The 18090-nt window shown below is 44.5% G+C and overlaps 1 protein-coding gene across 1 annotated transcript in view; it reads right to left on the bottom strand.

Moving 5' to 3' along the window:
* Positions 1 to 1290: 1290 nt before the first annotated feature.
* The window catches only part of NCAPG (non-SMC condensin I complex subunit G), an 86277-nt gene continuing 69477 nt past the window's right edge, over positions 1291 to 18090 (bottom strand). Inside the window, exons 16-21 of the mRNA XM_068277881.1 lie at positions 17504 to 17678; positions 13078 to 13239; positions 9773 to 9908; positions 4326 to 4418; positions 4166 to 4238; positions 1291 to 1515 (exon numbers count right to left, since the gene is read on the bottom strand). Of these exons, the coding sequence (XP_068133982.1) occupies positions 1386 to 1515; positions 4166 to 4238; positions 4326 to 4418; positions 9773 to 9908; positions 13078 to 13239; positions 17504 to 17678 (769 nt within the window). The 3' untranslated portion in view covers positions 1291 to 1385. The remainder of the gene's footprint in view (positions 1516 to 4165; positions 4239 to 4325; positions 4419 to 9772; positions 9909 to 13077; positions 13240 to 17503; positions 17679 to 18090) is intronic.

Genomic DNA, 18090 nt, shown 5'->3' with positions numbered 1-18090 from the left:
TGACTAGGGCAATGTCATTTTCTCTGATGAAACCCCTTTCCCAAAATGTGAAGAATCTGGCAAAATGATTGAGAAGAAAAAAAAGGTGAGAACTACCATCCATCTGTCTCATGCCAACAGTAAAGCATTTTGAGACCATTCATGTGTGGGGCTGTATCTCATTCAAGGGAGCGGGCTCACTCACAATTTTTCCCAAGAACACAGCCATGAATAGAGTATGGTACTAAAACATCCTCTGACAGCAACTTCCTTTAACCATCCAAGAACAAAATGCCTTTCCAGCATGATAGAGCAGTGTGCCATAAGGCCAAATAATAAAGTGTCCGGGGGTAACAACTTATGTTTTTTTAACAATAATAAAAACATTGAAATTGTTGGTCCATGGCCTGGAAGCAATATATTGTACCGTCCATGTTTTGATTTCAGTGAATTGTGTAAACTAAATAAAGAGAAAACTTCCAGGCATTTTCCACCTTTGCAGGGAGAGTTGTAGAGGTCTTGAAAAGGAAGGGCTAATTGCAAAAATTGACTCTGCATAAACTTAAAGAGAACCCGATGTGGGGTTCTGACAATGCTAGCCACATGCAGAGGCTGGGTCTGCATATACTGCCCAGCCTCTGTTGCTATCCAGATCCCCCTTGAGCTCTGCTATCCCCCATAAATCACAACCGCGCTGTCGACGCGCAGCGGGCTGTGTTTACCTATGTACTGTCAGTCTCGGCACCCCCCGCCTCCTGCATAGCTCCGGTCCCGCCCATGTCCCTTCCCTCCCCGCTGATTGGAGGGAAAGGACGCAGGCGGGGACCGAAGCTATGCAGGAGGAGCTGCAAGATTGACACTACAGAGGTAAACACAGCCCGCACAGCGCGGCTGTGATTTATGGGGTATAGCAGAGCGCAGGGGGGGATCTGGATATCAACAGAGGCTGGGCAGTATATGCAGACCCAGCCTCTGTATGCGGATAGCATTGTCAGAACCCCACCTCGGGTTCTCTTTAATGTAGTCGTCAAGAGGCTTTTTTGAAACTTATAAAATGCTTGTTATACTTCAATTCACCACAGAAACTACTGACAAGAAGATCTAAAAACACTGAAGCAGCCAACTGTAAAAAAAACAGTACTCGTGTCATTCTCAAACTTTTGGCCAGGACTGTACATAAATGCATAAGAATGTTGCTGTAGTAGACAGAAATCACACAGACTAAGCCACTTGGGGTTGCCCAGAAATAAATGAGATCTGCAGCTGGGTGGATAAACTATAAACTCTGCATAGGCAAATAATAAAACAACAAACAATGGAGGTCATTTTATTATTGGCTTATATACATTTGCTTTCCAGAAATAGGTTAATTCTTTTATGCTTTATATCACACACACACAATGCTTTTAAGATGTGTTGGCTTCTTCATTGAGAAGTTTGGAGAGATTCATTTTGGTCTTTTCCATGGCTACGCTTTTTGCTCTTCTGGATGGCCTTGTACTGACCACGGGAGGTTGTGCCTCTTCAGCCTTATCCCTGTACATCAAACAAATATACATGTTAAGAAAATGGATATGGACATAAAAACAAACATAGCTGCATAACAGATGAACTTCAGTGAGGTTATAGCTACAATATACTGTATATACAATATACAATGAAATTGGCTCCTGACCGGCTCACGTGGCTCTGCAGTCATATTGTCGGCAGGGTGAGTGGGTTGCGGCAGGGACAGAGTAGTGACGATTGTGGAATGTATGTTCTGTCAGAGCCGCGCAGCCACATGCATGACATATTTTAACCGTGCTGGTCCAGAAGCAGTTAAAAGCAACAGTGTCACTTTTTTTCATGTTTTAAATTCTTAGATTTGGGTTTTAATGATTAGGAATTTACTTTTGTCTGGATAAATGCAACTATTGATTCTCATTATCTATACAGTATAATCTTGTTATAGTAAATAGTTTTACTATATCAAAGTGTCCAGGTCCCGGCCAAGCACCATAAGTATATGGGAGTAACTCCTGGTATAGTAAACCCAGATATAATAGAACTTCAGTTATAGTAAACCTGTTTTTTTCGGCCATGCGGTATTCTGTCTCCAGCTATAGGCGCATGCGTCATTCAGAGACCTATGAGCCATGGTCTGTGGGTGGGCTGGCAGCCATTTGTAGCCTTCTCGCTATCTGCACCCTTCTAATCTGGGCCTGTGTGAATTACCTCAAAAGCACCAGCCGGTGAAACCTAGGCTTCCTGTGTAAGCTGCTGCCTGTTTACTGAGGGAATTGCCTATGATCGGACTTGAAAAATAAAAGCAGATTGAGAGCCCCAATAGTGCAGTATGCCAAGCCAATTGGTCAAAAGAGTAAATATATGAGAATATACTCACAAAGGTGGGTCACCTCTGGTAACCACTCAGTAGGCAGGTGGGGAGATTAATCCCAACCCCACTCGGGTTAAAAATGTCGTTCTCCGTAGCAGTAGAAGAAAATATAACAACATTCCTCCACCAAGGGTGAACACTCAAAACAAACAATTGTTCAAAACGAAGGCACCAGATAAGGATAAAATAGTTAAAAACAGTTTTAAAAAGAGGAGGTAATGGTGGTCTTACCTCCCACAAGGAGACACACGACCACTTATTCAATGGAAAATATCTTTATTCAAAGACTCTAGAGTAATAGAAACACGTTTCACGGGTAATATCCCGCTTCATCAGGCAGTATATGGAGCTTATAAAGATCCAGACCAGGTATAAGCGCCTCCGGAGGCGCTCATATCTGGTCTGAATCTCTACAAGCTCCATATATACTGCCTGATGAAGCGGGATATTACCCGTGAAATGCGTTGCTATTACTCTGGAGTCTATTTAAATATAGATATTTTTCAGTGAATAACTGATTATGTGTCTACTTGTGGGAGGTAAGACCACTACTACCTCCCCCTTTTTAAAACCGTTTTTAACTATTTTATCCTTATCTGGTGCCTCAGTTTCGAACAATTGTTTATGATCTGTGACTTGCTTGCGCATGACCGCAAAGCTACATGATCATCCAGGCTGCACAGATATGAGAACAGAAGATCACACTATAATTACAGTACCTGCATTAACTGGGGAGACCTATGCTTCCTGTTGTACGATTATTACATGCAAATCCCTGCATATTGAGCACTGGGCATTGTGATCTAGCTTAGTCACTGTGTGCTCACTTGCTGAAGCACTGAAAACTAAAATATTTCCCATCATCATTCCCCAAAACACCCAATTATGGACTGAATTAAAATACAGTACTATAGTATACTTTATGTGCCTGGGTATGACAATTTCTGATATAGTAGACTAATTTTTACAGTCCATTGGAATTTACTATAAAGGGATTCTACTGTGTAATATATTATAGGGCTTTCTTGTGCTGCTTTATTTAAAATATACTGTAAGATATGTGCACTTATCTACTCCTTTCCCCTATGGGATTAGGAAGGCAAATTTTTAGTCCCAAAGTGGGGGCACTCGAGTATAAGCCGAAACCCCCACTTTGGGACTCATTTTTTGGTCCCACAAACTTGGCTTATACGACTACTATACTATAGTATATACGGTACTCGCATATAAGTTGAATTTTGGGGACAAAAAAAAAAAAAGTGTTGGGTGCAGTAACACTTCACTATTGTACCTTCAGGGACGCCAATGCTTGTGGATTGTAAGAGGTCAACTGGTGCCACCTATTCTGAATGTGTCAGAATGCATCAATAATGCATGATAAGCCAAGAATTGTTTTAATTACATCTAGGGCCATTGCGCCTTCTTGCTACTAGGTGGCGCCACTGCATAGGAAGCAGTTTGGCTTTGTGTTCATTTAAACCGTGGACTTGAACTCTTGCACAGAACACAAAGAAATGCACCCTGTATGTTTTTAGAGAGAAGATCCGGTGGTGCCTGTGTGATGTTTGATAACTGCACTTATGAGATGCTGTAATCCTTCAAACAGTTCTCAAAAATGGAATGGTGTTGCTAAGGGACAGAAGGAGATTAAAATGAAGTTGTCGAGCTCTCTGCCTTTCACATGTGCAAAATGTAACTACCCTATTTGATACAGTAGCGATGTTTATCAGATACATGAATTCAGCCCCCTCTGGATACAATAAGTGGACATTATGGTAAGTAGCCATGTAGAGGATTAGGACATACCCATCAGCTCCCTCCTCCTGGGCAACCCTGCTGCTCTTCTTCCGGGTAGATACAGAAGCGGCTTTTTTGCGACCTGCAGTAATAAAATATTAAAGTGTTACCATGGGCAACCAGATCAGTCAGAACACTGGACTAAAAAACTGTGCCCTCATTTTAATACCTTTGGTGGGTTTTCCTTTGACCGACTTTGGTAACTTTGAGGAGTCTGGATCTTGTTCTTCAAAAACATCATCGTTTTCATCATTCTGTTTTGCTGCAACAATAAATAGAAAAACATTGGTCAAAAGCTGATCGGTAAAATGTTCCAACACTTAACATTGATACATATGTAGTGCATTCTGTTATCTCAGTTCTGCAGGGATGCTGGCATTTATGGAGTAGCAGGAAAATAAATTCACTCAAAATGCTGACTCTGGTCAACACAAGTGAGTGCATGATCTTAGGTATAAGCCCTATTGTGACATGATGCTTTCAATGTGCAAAATCCACAGAAGCAGCCAGCTAGTAACATGCAACCTATGACTGATTAACCTGTTGCCGACTGCTCCACTCCAATTGGCGTGAGCAGTGCGGCAGCCCCAGGACCGCTCCACGCCCATTGGCGTGAATGGCTCTCTATGGGGCTAGCAGGAGATTGCGCATCTCCTGCTTGGGTGGCAATGGCCGCTCGGGAGACTGCTAGACGGCGGTTTCGCCGTCTAATTACATTGTACAGCGCTGTGATCTGCAGCCGTGCTGTACTGGGGACAGCACTTGTGTGCTGTGTTGTGTGGCCCTGCAGCTTTGCCTTAAAGCTGCAGTGGGCCAATTAAGTAAAAATGGCCTCGTCACTAGGGGGGAATTAACACCGCAGTCCTTAAGTGGTGTAGTGGGGGTTCAGGGGAAATTGAGTTGAACTTACCTGAGGCTTCTAAAGGTCCCCCGCAGGCATCCTGTGCCCGCGCAGCCACTCACCGATGCTCCGGCCTCGCCTCCGGTTCACTTCTGGAATTTCAGACTTTAAAGTCTGAAAACCACTGCGCCTGCATTGCTGTGTCCTTGCTCCCGCTGATACAGACCATACTGGGCTTGTGCTATACACTCCTGGTGACGTCAGTGGGAGCGAGGACACGAGCACAGGATGTCTGCGGGGGGCCATTAGAAGCCCCGGATAAGTTCAACTCATTTTCCCCCGACCACCCTACAGTATCCCTTTAAAACTTATGGTCTGATAAAAGCTGCAAATGTGTTTGAAGCCAATTAGACTTCCACAACTTCAGAAAGCAGCGAGTCCAGGCTCCCGAAAGTCGTATTATTATTTAGTATTTATATAGCGCCGACATCTTCCGCAGCGCTGTACAGAGTATATATAGTCTTGTCACTAACTGTCCCTCAGAGGAGCTCACAATCTAATCCCTACCATAGTTCTATGTCTATATTGTGTAGTGTATGTGTTGCAGTCTAGAGCCAATTTAGGGGGGAGCCAATTAACCTATTTGTATGTTTTTGGGATGTGTGAGGAAACCGGAGTGCCCGGAGGAAACCCACGCAGACACTGGGAGAACATACAAACTCCTTGCAGATGTTGACCTGGCTGGGACTCGAACCAGGGATCCAGCGCTGCAAGGCAAGAGCGCTAACCACTACGCCACCGTGCTGCCCATATTTCGTATTTCTGTGACCGTCTGTGATCATGCTCTTTTATTTAATTCGCCATCAAACGGATGGTGCCGGCTTCTTCTGTGGATTTGATACTTCTCGATTGGTGTTTCGGGCAGCCGTGGCACATCCCACCACTGAACTGTTAGGTGTGCATTCCACTTACTATTACAAATTACTTGATTCCAATATAAAAGCCATCTAGTCATGCTGAAAAAAAGAGGTTTCTACATAAACAAGGGAGTTGTATTAGGGCCCGTTTCCACAAGCATATTACTCTTCACATGCATTTTCCATATGCAAATTCTTGCATGCTTGTAGAGTACTTGACAATCATTACATGGGAAACTGATGCGTAGTGTGAAAATCTGCAGCAAGCTAACAGATTTTTAAAAAAAATTTTTTAATTCAGATCAGACTACAAAAGACGCATTCAATGTAAACTATTCCTTTTCATTCAGTACTAATGCGGATTTGCACGGAAAGGAAATGGGCCATTAGGGCTTATTCACAGTGGGGCGTTGCGTTGTAATCCGACGTTAAAGTCACAACGCAGCATTACAACGCAAAAAAAAGGCTGTAACGCACATTAACGCTGCGTTACCATGACTTACAGTAGGTACAGTAAAGCATACTGGCAATGAAAAGTATACCAGCAGTGAGTTGCCATAGCGCTACACATTCCAATGCGACGCTAACGTTGCACTATGAGCGTCCCATAGCATTAGCATTGCGGTAAGCAGGGATGCTCATCATGGATTAATCACGAGTAACCACGGTGGTTACTCGTGATTTAAATGAGCTTTAATTACAGCAGCTGAGCGGCGGGGAATGAAAGGGTTATTTCCACCATAAATCCACATCCTCTCCACGCTCCATATAGATCCATGCATCCCATTAATGACGTTCCAAGCCTTGCTGCACTCACTTCCTCCTCCAAGCCGGAAGGAGGAAGTGACGGCAGCGAGGCTTGCAAAGCTAATAATTGGACGCATGGACCTATATGGAGCGCGGAGAGGATGCGGATTTGTGGGTAAATAACCCTTTCATTCCCCCGCCGCTCAGCTGCTGTAATTAAAGCTTATTTGAATCACGAGTAACCACCGTGAACAGTCATTCCAGCATCCCACGACTGCTTTATTTACACTGCAGTGATTGCCAGGACATGTGGGATGCTAGAGATTCCTACACATGCACATCATGTGCGAGCTGCCATCCACCATCTTAAATTCAGGGGACTGCTCATATCAAGGGGGAAAAGCATTTTTTTTGTTTTTATTTTCAACAAGAGGCAATGACAAAACTGTAAAAATCATACCTTACAAAAGGATGTACAGCTGTGATTGCAAATGTACGGCGATCACAATATTTTTGCAACTTTCATCAAGCTGTTTCCCACATGTGTTATTTTAACAGGGAATTACACGGGGTCTCAATAAAAATAGCAAGGTGCTGTGCAATTTTCTTGTGCTTCTATTTTTTATTTTAAATACAAGCACAAATGCTGAAAAAAAAAAATACAGCAGGCCAGATGTCTGCGAATGGGTCTAAATTGGATTGCACTAAAGGGGACACATTACTCGATTTTCCATTCCAGATTGGTCAATTCGACTAGATATCGGCCAATTTTCAGCGATTGAGCAGAACGGAACACAAATAGATTGTCCCCCAATCCAATAAAATGATTGAATTGAATGGTCGATGGAACAGAAAAGATAAGTAATCTATGACCACCTTTTTGTCATGATTTACATTAGGATACTGGTGTCCTTGCATACAAAGGGAAACGGCCCCAATTAACCTCCTGCCGACCGCGTCACACGCGATGGATGTATTAGCTGGGAGGCGGAGCTCTGCCCCGCCTTCAGTCTCCGAGCGACAATAGCTGCTTGGGAGACTGTTAGACGGCGTGACCACCGTCTATTTACATGTACAGCGCTGCGATCGGCAGCAGCGCTGTACTGGAGACAGCCGTGTGACATGGCTGTCCCCCCTGGGACACTGGAGAGCGATCAGCTCTCATAGGCAGAAGCCTATGACAGCCAATCGCCATGATTGGCCGGCTGGAGGAAGGGAGGGATAACATTTAAAGTAACACTCATTTTTATAAAAAAAAAAACCAAAATATTTGTACAAAAAAAATAAACATGGGGGAGCAATCAGACCCCACCAACAGAAAGCTCTGTTGGTGGCCCTGCAGCTTGGCCGTAAAGCTGCAGTGGCCTATTTTTACTAAAAATGGCCTGGTCACTAGGGGGGATTAGCACTCAAGAGGTTAAAGCTTCATAATACTAGCTTTCCCAGATAGGCATCTAAATACGCAAGGAGTCTAGGACCATAATGGTAGCCATAGATATAGCGATGTATGAGCAAATCCGACCAAGAGACAAATCTCTCTCTAATCGAATCAGATGAGAGAGATCTGTTGGCTGCCCAGGCAGACTCCCTACCAATTTCATGCTGAAATCGATCCGGAATCAGCCTTGTGCGCCTCGCCAGCCCGACGCTGTCACGCCCCAATGTCCTCCCTCGGTGCCCAGTGCTGTATACATTACCTGCCCATGGACAGAACAGAGCAAGCGGCAGACACAGGCAGCACCGGGCACCAGGGGGGGGGGGGGGGGGGGCACATTGAATATTATGGGGGACAGCGTTGGGTGGTATGTCACTAGTCCCTGATATTGCTCGCCGTTGCTGCCGCTCACCCGATTGACCACAATGGCCCAACATCTTGTAGCATATCCAACAGACATGTTCAGTACGAAAATGATTGCATCGTTGATCGGGCATACACTTGGCAGCACCAATTTTCATCCGATTCAGAGGCAATATCGAAAAGCATGGATTCATCAGTCGCCAAGTCAATAGATGCATCGGCACCTTAAAAAACTTAACTTTGTAAAACTTAAGTAAAATGTAAGCGCACTTAAACCACTAGTCACAACCACACAAGACTTCTTACAAGCTTCCTTTTCAACAATCCTTTATGATCTTACAACAACCTCAAAACTTACCTCTTGAGGCAAGCCTATAATTTGACCTAGGGAGTATCACCTTCTCATGATCCAGCCTCATCTCATTCTTCCCTTTCCAATCAGGGCACTTTATCTACCAACTCCCTTCACCTCTTCTATCACCCCCTCCACCTAACACCACCCCTTCCAAATGTGTCTCAGAATTGTTGTAACTTGTCTCGCCCTCTCTGCTATGTACTTTCTACAATGTAAATGCACTCTCTGTATTACCTGTCGGTATCATTTGTACTGAAGAAACAAAAAAGACACTCGGACACCGGGAGCCCGCTCTGGTGTGGTTAATATATGTTATAGCAAGCATATACTCCCAAAGATAGGTTGCTTCCTGAGGCAACCACTCGTATGAGCCTGTAGCGAATAACCTTCCCCACTCGGTCTTTCTCCAAGAGATTGAGGTCGCTGCTCCAAAAAAAATTCGATTTGCAAAGATTGCGAAGCGAAACCCTACAAAGTAGGGTATAAAGTATAAACTAGACAAATACAGGAGGCGCCCCAAAGGTTGGTGACGGGATTAAAAATTCTATAGAATAGAACTACTCACAGGGAGTTCAGGTTAGTAAAAAAAAAAAAAAAAAAAAAAAAAGATTTTCCAATTTATTTTATACAGAAAAATAGAGTGCACAGTGACAACGCGTTTCTCGGCGTAAGCCACTTCCTCAGGTCAAATACGTGCCGGCCCGAGACATTCCTCCCTACTCAGGGCCGGCACGTTTTTGACCCGAGGAAGCGGCTTACGCCGAGAAACGCGTTGTCCCTGTGCACTGTATTTTTCTGTATCAAATACATTGGAAAATCCCTAACCTGAACTCCCTGCCTGTATCATGCAATTCTATGCAACTGTAAAGCACCAAGGAATATGGTGATTATATAAATATATAACTAATACAGCTATACCATGAGAACAGCAATAAATACTACTTGACACAAATCTTACCTTCCACATTTTCTTGCTCGGTCGCTGCACCTGTGACTTCCTTTGAGACTGAGCGATCCTCCTTTGGATTTTTGCTGTTATTTAATTGCATCTTGACCTTTTCTATCGCCCTTTCGCACACTTTATCGGTTACTTCCTACAAAATACAAGAAGGTCATAAAGTACAAACTGAAAGAGCTGGAAGTGGTCAGGCACAGGATGGGAGAAAGCTGCAGGGATCACACTGCTGATATCCAGGGCTGACTAGAAAGGACACCTCTACCGATCACTGGGCAAAAAGAAAAAATGAGGGAAGCAGAAGAGCTATGATGTACGCACTGTGGCCTTCAATATCAAACAAACGCCCAAAGCTCAACCTGCAGGACAAATTTCCCTGTATTGGCTCACTACCACACAGTACAGTGGCTGCATAGCGTGGCTACAATTAAAGTGTACCTGAGATATGGGGGGGGTGGGGGGGGGGGGATGGAGGGGAGAATGGACAAGTTCTATTATACTTACATGAGGCTTCATTCAGACCCTGTAGCCTCCCGATCCTCTCCTTTGTGCCACACCAAAATATTGTCTAAGAATCTAAGACCACCTGCGGTTTGGAGGGCTGTGTAAGGTTCTCTTCCACATTATCCTAGCATTCACTCTGCACTTAAAAAACTTTCAGAGCCTATTGTCAGGAAGCATGTGCCAAAGATGTGGCCACCATGATGCTTCACAGTTGATAGTGTTCATGGTGATTTTCAATGTTTGGTTAGGCTAACACAAAGATCAATACAGAATTGTGATAAAAAGCTTTTTGTGGCAAATGGATTTTACATTTGGGCCTTAGTGTATCAGGTGCCGGAATTATGAAATCAATATATCATAAAACAGGAGATATTGGCAGGGCTTCCAAATGCAGGCTGCATCAGAGTTGACCAGCTGCATAATGTGCAGAGCTCAAAACACGGGCAGATTACACAACTTGCATTCAAAACAGATGCAGTAAATGGAGGACGCAAGCTTCCAAAAGTTTGCGTACAGGTTGTTACTAGACTATTCCACGGTGAAGACGTGCCCTCAAGGAGAGAGACTTAACCCACTAGCTAACAATTAAAACAAATTATATAAACCTGCTAGTCAAATGGTCTACACGTTTTCTAAAGAACAGGGAAAAATTGGCAGCGCTCCTAATCAGGCTGCAACTGAAATTAAACCAACAGAGGTGTGCAGCGCCCCCCAGGGACTTAAATACACACCTTGAATACAAATCAGATGCAAAACTATGCACTAAACCCTAATCTAGATACATTGAATGCAAACTGATACACATGGATGCAGCTAGCCATAAGTAGACTTACATCTTTGTACAACAGGAGATATTGCTAGTGCTTCTAAATACAGACTGCACCCGAGTGGACCAGCTGCATAGATGTGCAAACAGAGCTTGATTCACAAAAGGGTGCTAACTGAGTTAGCACGCCTAAAAGCTTTGGGTGTTCTAACTAGGGCGCTAACTAGGGTGCTTAGCACGCCTAAAGCTTTTGTTGATCGAGCGCAAAGTCTAGCGCTACGCAGTGCGCACGAAACATAGCACCGGGTGCGATGAAACAGTCACACCAGGTGCGATAAAACCAGCGCACGGGGTGTGCCTGAAATGCAACATTTCAGGCACACCAGGTGGGATGTTTCGCTCGCACCGCTAAACTTTGCACGCACTAACTTAGCATGTCCTAAAGGGCTTTAGGCGTGCTAAGGGGCTTTTAGGCGTGCTAACTAAGTTAGCACCCTTTTGTGAATCAAGCCCATAGTATGAACCTGAGGCTGCTAACTGGATCCATATGTATCAGTTTGCATTCAATTTATCTAGATTCGGGTTTAGTGCATAGTTTTGCATCCGATTAGTATTCAAGGTGTGTATTTAGGTCCCTGGGGGGGCGCTGCACACCTCTGTTGGTTTCATTTCAGTTGCAGTCTGATTAGGAGTGCTGCCAATTTTTTCCTATCTCAATATATCCTTAGAGAGCCCGAGGTGGCATATGATAATCCTAATAGGACCCAGAGGCATGTCGTGTGCACAATGACATATCTCTGGGTCATTGTACCGCTGCTGCCAGCCCCCCCCCCCCCCCCCCTGCGAAGCGCTGCACCCCCTTAAAAAAAAAATCACTAGCCTAGCGACAATCTGCTTGTCGCTAGCTGGCTTTATTTATGTGAGGCTGTAAGTCAGCCTCGTAGCATCTCCGTCTGGGTTGCGGCTTGGCTTCCTATTAGTGGAAGCTAACAGAGGTGAGGAGCGGCGGGGGAGCGTGGAATCCAGGCGGAGATGCTACGAGGCTGACAGCCTCATAAATAAAGCCAGCTAGCAACAAGCAGATTGTTGATACCCTGGTGATCTTTTAAGGGGGTGCAGTGCGGCAAAGGAGGGGGGGGGGGGGGGGGGGCTGGCAGCGGCGGTACAATGACCCAAAGGCATGTCACTGTGCACATGACATGCCTCTGGGTCCTATTAGGATTATCATATACCACCTCGGGTTCTCTTTAAAGGCCCTGCAATGCAAAGAACTAGCCATCTCAAATGGCAATAAAAGGTAATTGTGTGGAGGGGCTAAAACGGCAGTATGTATTTCACTAATTTTACATATATTCAATTTATCACTTCCCAAACCACTTTACATATAGAAAACTAGAAGTATTCATTAAATTTGCAGCTGTCTTTTTCAGACTGCGTTTTGAGATAAAATAATACTGTCTAGGTGGGCAAATTGTGTCTGCGCATCACAGGTGACTAAAGACAGACATGATGTGTTTGGGTCAAACGATGCGCTTTTCTCCCCCGGATTTGGGAAGCTCTCAGATACAATTACCTGTCACAATCAGATGCAGATGGTAGTCACTAATTAAAAAAAAGGGACAAAAATCGAGAGTACATCTGCTAACAGGCATTCGTTACAGTTAACTCTGTCCATAGCCACTGGCACCACATAACCCCTACTGCTGAAGGATAATGGAAACAGCGAGGTGCATATTATACAATAATACATCTGATTACATTTCTGCTGAAATCAGGTCAGGTTTCCAAAGTGAGAAAAATGGTTTCTAGGACAATTAAATGTTATTGTCTGGTTGTCATAAACAATTAGGACATGAAAAATGTGTCAAAATACAAGCACAGACCTAAGACGAGGTCTTTTGTTCCAATAAATGGAGAAACCTGTCAAGCTAGGTAAAAACTAACAGCTTCCATAGTTACCATATTCTGTTAGAGGAACAACCTTTACAACAGCAGTAAATACGATGCAGACAGACTCTATAAGCCCCTCCCACCTTACCTCAAGAGCAATGTCCAGGATGGGTAGCAGTTCTCTCCCACACTCTTTAGACAGCTCAAGAGAGCTCAGACATTTTGCATATAAACGAACATCTGGACACGTAGGATCTTGAATTATTTCATTGCATATTTTTAGGGCCATGCGGTCGTGTATTGTGGAAATCTAAAAGAGAAAAAAAAAAGTACCAATAGAAGATAAGGATTTGTGACTGAGGTTCTCCCGGTAAAAGATTCACTTCAATCTGTACCAAGGCCTCACTCCCACTACTAAAAATGCCTCACAAGCCAATAACAGAAATCTTGCACAATGATGGTACGAAAAACTGAAAAAAAAAATAAAAAACATGCATAAAAGATGGAAAACATGCAGATTATTACACCAAAAAAAAGTAAAACGAGAAATGAAAAATAAGCATTTTAACAGTTGTGACCCCCCCCCCCCCCCTGTACACGGCGTGGAAGGGGGGCACCCCCCCCCACACACACCTCGGCTCTCCCCTCAGTGTGCTCCCCTCCTGCAATTATCAGTGTCGGCGGCAGGAACACATACCTCCATCCACCGCGGAGGTCTGATCTCTAAGTTCCTCACGCTACTTCCTGTTTAAACAGGAAGTAGCGTCAGACACTTAGAGAGCAGAACCTCCGGCGTGTGGAACACATGGAGGTATGTGTCCCTGCCCGCCGCCACTGATAACTGCAGGAGGGGAGCGCTCTGAGGGGAGAGCCCGAGGTGTGTGTGTGTGTGGGGGGGGGGGGCATGCTCTCACGCTGCGACCCCTCCTGCCCCCAAAACGGCCCTGAGCGGGCCCCAGAGCCCCCCCCCCCCCCCCCGCAGGTGCTGCGGACCCTACCCCTAACTACCAATGCCTTGGGCCTATAACCACAACAGAAACACACCAGTCTAGCGTATCTGCGCAAGCACATCATGGTAATTCCACAAGATGAGGGCTCAACCTACGTGCAAAAAAGGCTGGGGATTAAATAGGAGCTAATGCTGTACTGCTTCTTCACGTCTCAGAGCTGGTTCAGTTGCTACCCCAGATTGGCAATGTAATGCCTAGTACACACGATGAGGTTTTTAGGCAGATTTCCTGCCAGATCGATTTTCAACACGGCTGATCTGATTTTGATCGATTTTCCAATCGATTGTGTAGAAGTGAACAGAAAATCGAACAAAATCAGATCGGACATGTTGAAAGCAATCAATCTGGCAGGAAATCTGCCTGAAAATCTCATGGTGTGTACTAGGCATTACATCTTGAGACCGTGTCCATCCTAGGCAGACACACCCTTGCTGAATGATTCTGGTTGTGGAAGGATAGGGGTGGTTGTATGATATATAGGCACATACCAAGTATCCCAGATAAACACATAAAGGTACACAACAAGTAGATGTACAGAAAGTGTGCAATTCTTTCTTGCTTTTAAAGTACTCAAGTTGCATTCAAATAGAATCTCCACGCAGGAGTTAAATGTCACTCAAATTCAGGAGACTGAACTCTGGTTCCCTCTTCTGTCCTTTTAAAGTTGCACCACTTGTGGGTCTGTGAAAGATTTAGGGCTCTTTCACACTAGAGCCCGTTTTTCTGCGGTGTAATGCAAAGTTGAAACTTTGCGTAAACCAAGGTAAAATGAGAGTCCATTTTTCTTTCACACCTGACGCTGCGTTTCGGTACGTTGCGGTTCGACGCACCCGGGAGCCTTTAATTGCCGGAGCCGGCGTTTTCCCGTCGGGTGAATAGCTACCGCCGCTGAATTGCGTCGCACTGCAGAATCCAGACGACATGCCGCTGGGCATATAACGCGTGCAGGAGAACGGCTCCTGCACACGTTGTCTGATGTGAAAGAGCCCTTCGTATTTATATAGTACTGACATATTCCACAGCACTTTACAGAGAGAATATAGCCCTCTCACCACTGTAAGGGGCTCACAATCTTATTTTTACATAATACTCTAGAGGGTGTGGGAGGAAACCAAAGTGCTGGAGGATACAAAATATATGCAGTTATTGCCCTAACTGGGATATAAACCAGTGTTATCCACTATGCCACCATGCCTATTAGACCCTTAGCATTTCCAGTTCTAGTAGAGCTGTCATTTTCATAATTAACAGCTTTTGCACATTGCTACCTGGCAACACTTTAGGATCTCCATAGAAGGGTGTGTGCCTCACACCACCCCAATGGTCACAAGGAATGGAAGGTCTATTCACAAGCAAGAGACCACATGACTTAGCAATGTTTACAACAAAGCAAAATGTGGCGTGTGGTGGAAACGGTAGGCTAAATGCCAAAATAAAAATCTTGGTGCCTCATTGCGAACTTTTTATGGGAGATGCAAAGTGGGCCTGCATTTAATGATTCACTCTTTCCATTCTCTTTAGCTCAGCATTACAGAGCACACTAACGTGCTTCTGTCCGCTTTTCAGCAACGCGTACCAGACTAACACTGATCGAAGTCCAAAGTAGGTTAGCAAACCAAGTTTCTGAGAAGTTTAAGGGCCCTTTTCCACTAACAAGTGATGCGAGTGCGGCTACCTAGCCACATGGCTTCTGCTGGCTCTCGCATCACTCACGTATCTCCAGATACAGACGTGTATGGAGAGGACAGCGGGCAGATGCGGCCGCGCAAAAATCTGCAGCATGCTGCAGATTCTCGGATCGCTCCGCACACAATGCAAATGGTTCCATTGCCGCGCATTGGGTTCAGGACACCCGCAGTGCCATGCGGCTATGTAGCCGCATAGCAAAGCTTCTAGTAGAAAAGGGCCTTAATTCTTCAATGCCTGCGTTAACACAATATTGCCAATTGTTCGGGGCCACGGAGGGCTGCCTTCTTCAGTAGAGTGCAGACAGACAAAAATGGGTGTTGCTCAGCACCCTGGTTATGCACCTAACTTGATTGGAAGGTGTGCCACTCTGAACCATTTACCCGACAGTCTAAAATGGATGTGCTACTAAAAAGCAGACAGTGCTAGTGTGTGCTGCCCTACCCAAAAACAGGGAAAAAGAAAAGTCTGGATAAAACAAGATGTCGGTATACTTATCTGAACTTCTTCTGTAGCTTCTTTCACGACTGCATCTCTGCCCCCCCCTTCCCCCCCCCCCCCCCCCCCCAAAAGGTCTGACTACACAGTGTGGATTGCTGCATCTGGTAGCAAAGCTTCTTTGAGCCATCTCCGATACAAAAGCCCAAGATAGCCAAACTCTTTCAGATGGACCAGCAAGCTGTTTCTCATTGAAAAGTTCAGGTTATTGTCTGCAGTTGTTTATGTAATACACAAGAATCTTGAAGCTGGTTGTGTGCGATTTTCTTGATCTCTTTAAGCTTTCCTATTTTTACACTTTTTAGCAAAATTGTTAACTCTGGACTCAGTCTCCATCACTCTGCTGCGGAAATTCTACTGATCATCAATCCTCACCTCCCTATTCTTCAAACTTTTACACTCTCTAGAAAATCTAGTCCGGGTCAAGTATCTATAAGCTGTCCCATGCCATGATATGCAGCGTTACCACCAGAATTTCAGCAACCCGCTAAAGGATTGCTATAAAAGGAGCGGCTTCATTCAGCAAAAGAGAAGCTCATGATTTTCCCTCACTACAGTATAATCTCATAGTAAACTCCAAGGGACCAAGAAGAGAGGTTCACTATATCAGAAATTGTCCTACAAGTGGCCCAGCATGCCCTGGCACATTCTCTGCTGCTAATGAGCAACTCTGTCCTCCCACTGGAGGTACGGTACAAGTGTTTGCACAATTGGTGGATTACAAGGTTAAGTAGACCTTAGGGCTGCATAGCCAGGCTGGTCATATTGGTACAGTATCCAGGGCTCCTTACAAATTGCAGCCATCTCCAGATAGATGTAGCCACTCGATTTCTGTGAGTGGCTCCGATACCTCTGCGGTCGAGACTTGCAGCATGTGCCTTGCAAGCACTAGCCCGAAGAGAACAGCAGACCATGCACTGATGCATGACGCATGCACCGCCCACTTTTTTTTCTATATCCAGAGTCAACGTCACGTAGGGGCCAAAAACCATGTTTACTATAACAGAAGTTTTGTTATATCCGGGTTTTCTATACCAGGCGTTGCTCCCATAGACTTATAATGGAGATTGGCCTGGGACCTCGAGAGGTAGTTTACTATTCCTGAATGTTTACTATACCAGAGTTAACTATAGTGAGATTATACTGTATATATCTATTAGTGAAAAGAAATCATTGTGAAACGGTTTTAATCGGAAGTAGCCATTTTTAGGTGTTATCTGCTCCATTCCTAATTCCAAGGTCTTGTGACAAATTTTCTTTAAATAGAAAAAGCGAACAGTGTCAAAATGAATACTTAATAATACTTAATAGATTTCCTTTAAGGCTTCAGAGCAGCCGGAATGTGTCAAACAATTACAGCATACATTTGTATATAATTACCTGATAGTCTGGAAAAACGTTCTTTTGTGGCTTTAATCCACTTGGCCTTGTGAGATCAACGAGCAGTTCTGCAACATTGGAGACGTCCACGTCTGCCAGTGGAGAGGAGGCCGGTGCGTTGAAGAGGGTCTGAAGAGTGGGCAGGAAAGCTTCTTCAAAGCACTCCTGATTTGTTCTTCATGTTCCGTTAGAAGAAGATAGAGGATTACAAACGGCTATTTTAATGCTAATTAAATATTTTTTTCATGAATGCTGCATGCTGGTATGGAAAGTACATTTTCTATTGCACATCTGAAGTGGTTCTAACCTAAAAATACTCTTGGCAATTAAAAAAGGATTTCCGTGATAGAACACCTGTCCTCTTCATACTTTGTATTTATTGGTGTATTCACAAGAGAGCCGGGAGAGGTCATCTTGGAATTCATGCACACTGCCACCTACTGCTCATTAGTACGGAGAATACTAATGAAATAAATCTGCATAAAAATGTGCTTAGAAAGTTAAAATTAAGATCACTATATTAGCGAGGTTGGGTAGCGCCTGCGCAGTCTTCACTGACCCTTCCAACCAGGAAGTAGCTTTGGAGG

Source organism: Hyperolius riggenbachi, chromosome 1 (assembly GCF_040937935.1).
Source record: "Hyperolius riggenbachi isolate aHypRig1 chromosome 1, aHypRig1.pri, whole genome shotgun sequence".
NCBI lineage: Eukaryota > Metazoa > Chordata > Amphibia > Anura > Hyperoliidae > Hyperolius > Hyperolius riggenbachi.
This window is presented reverse-complemented; position numbering and strand designations above follow the sequence as displayed.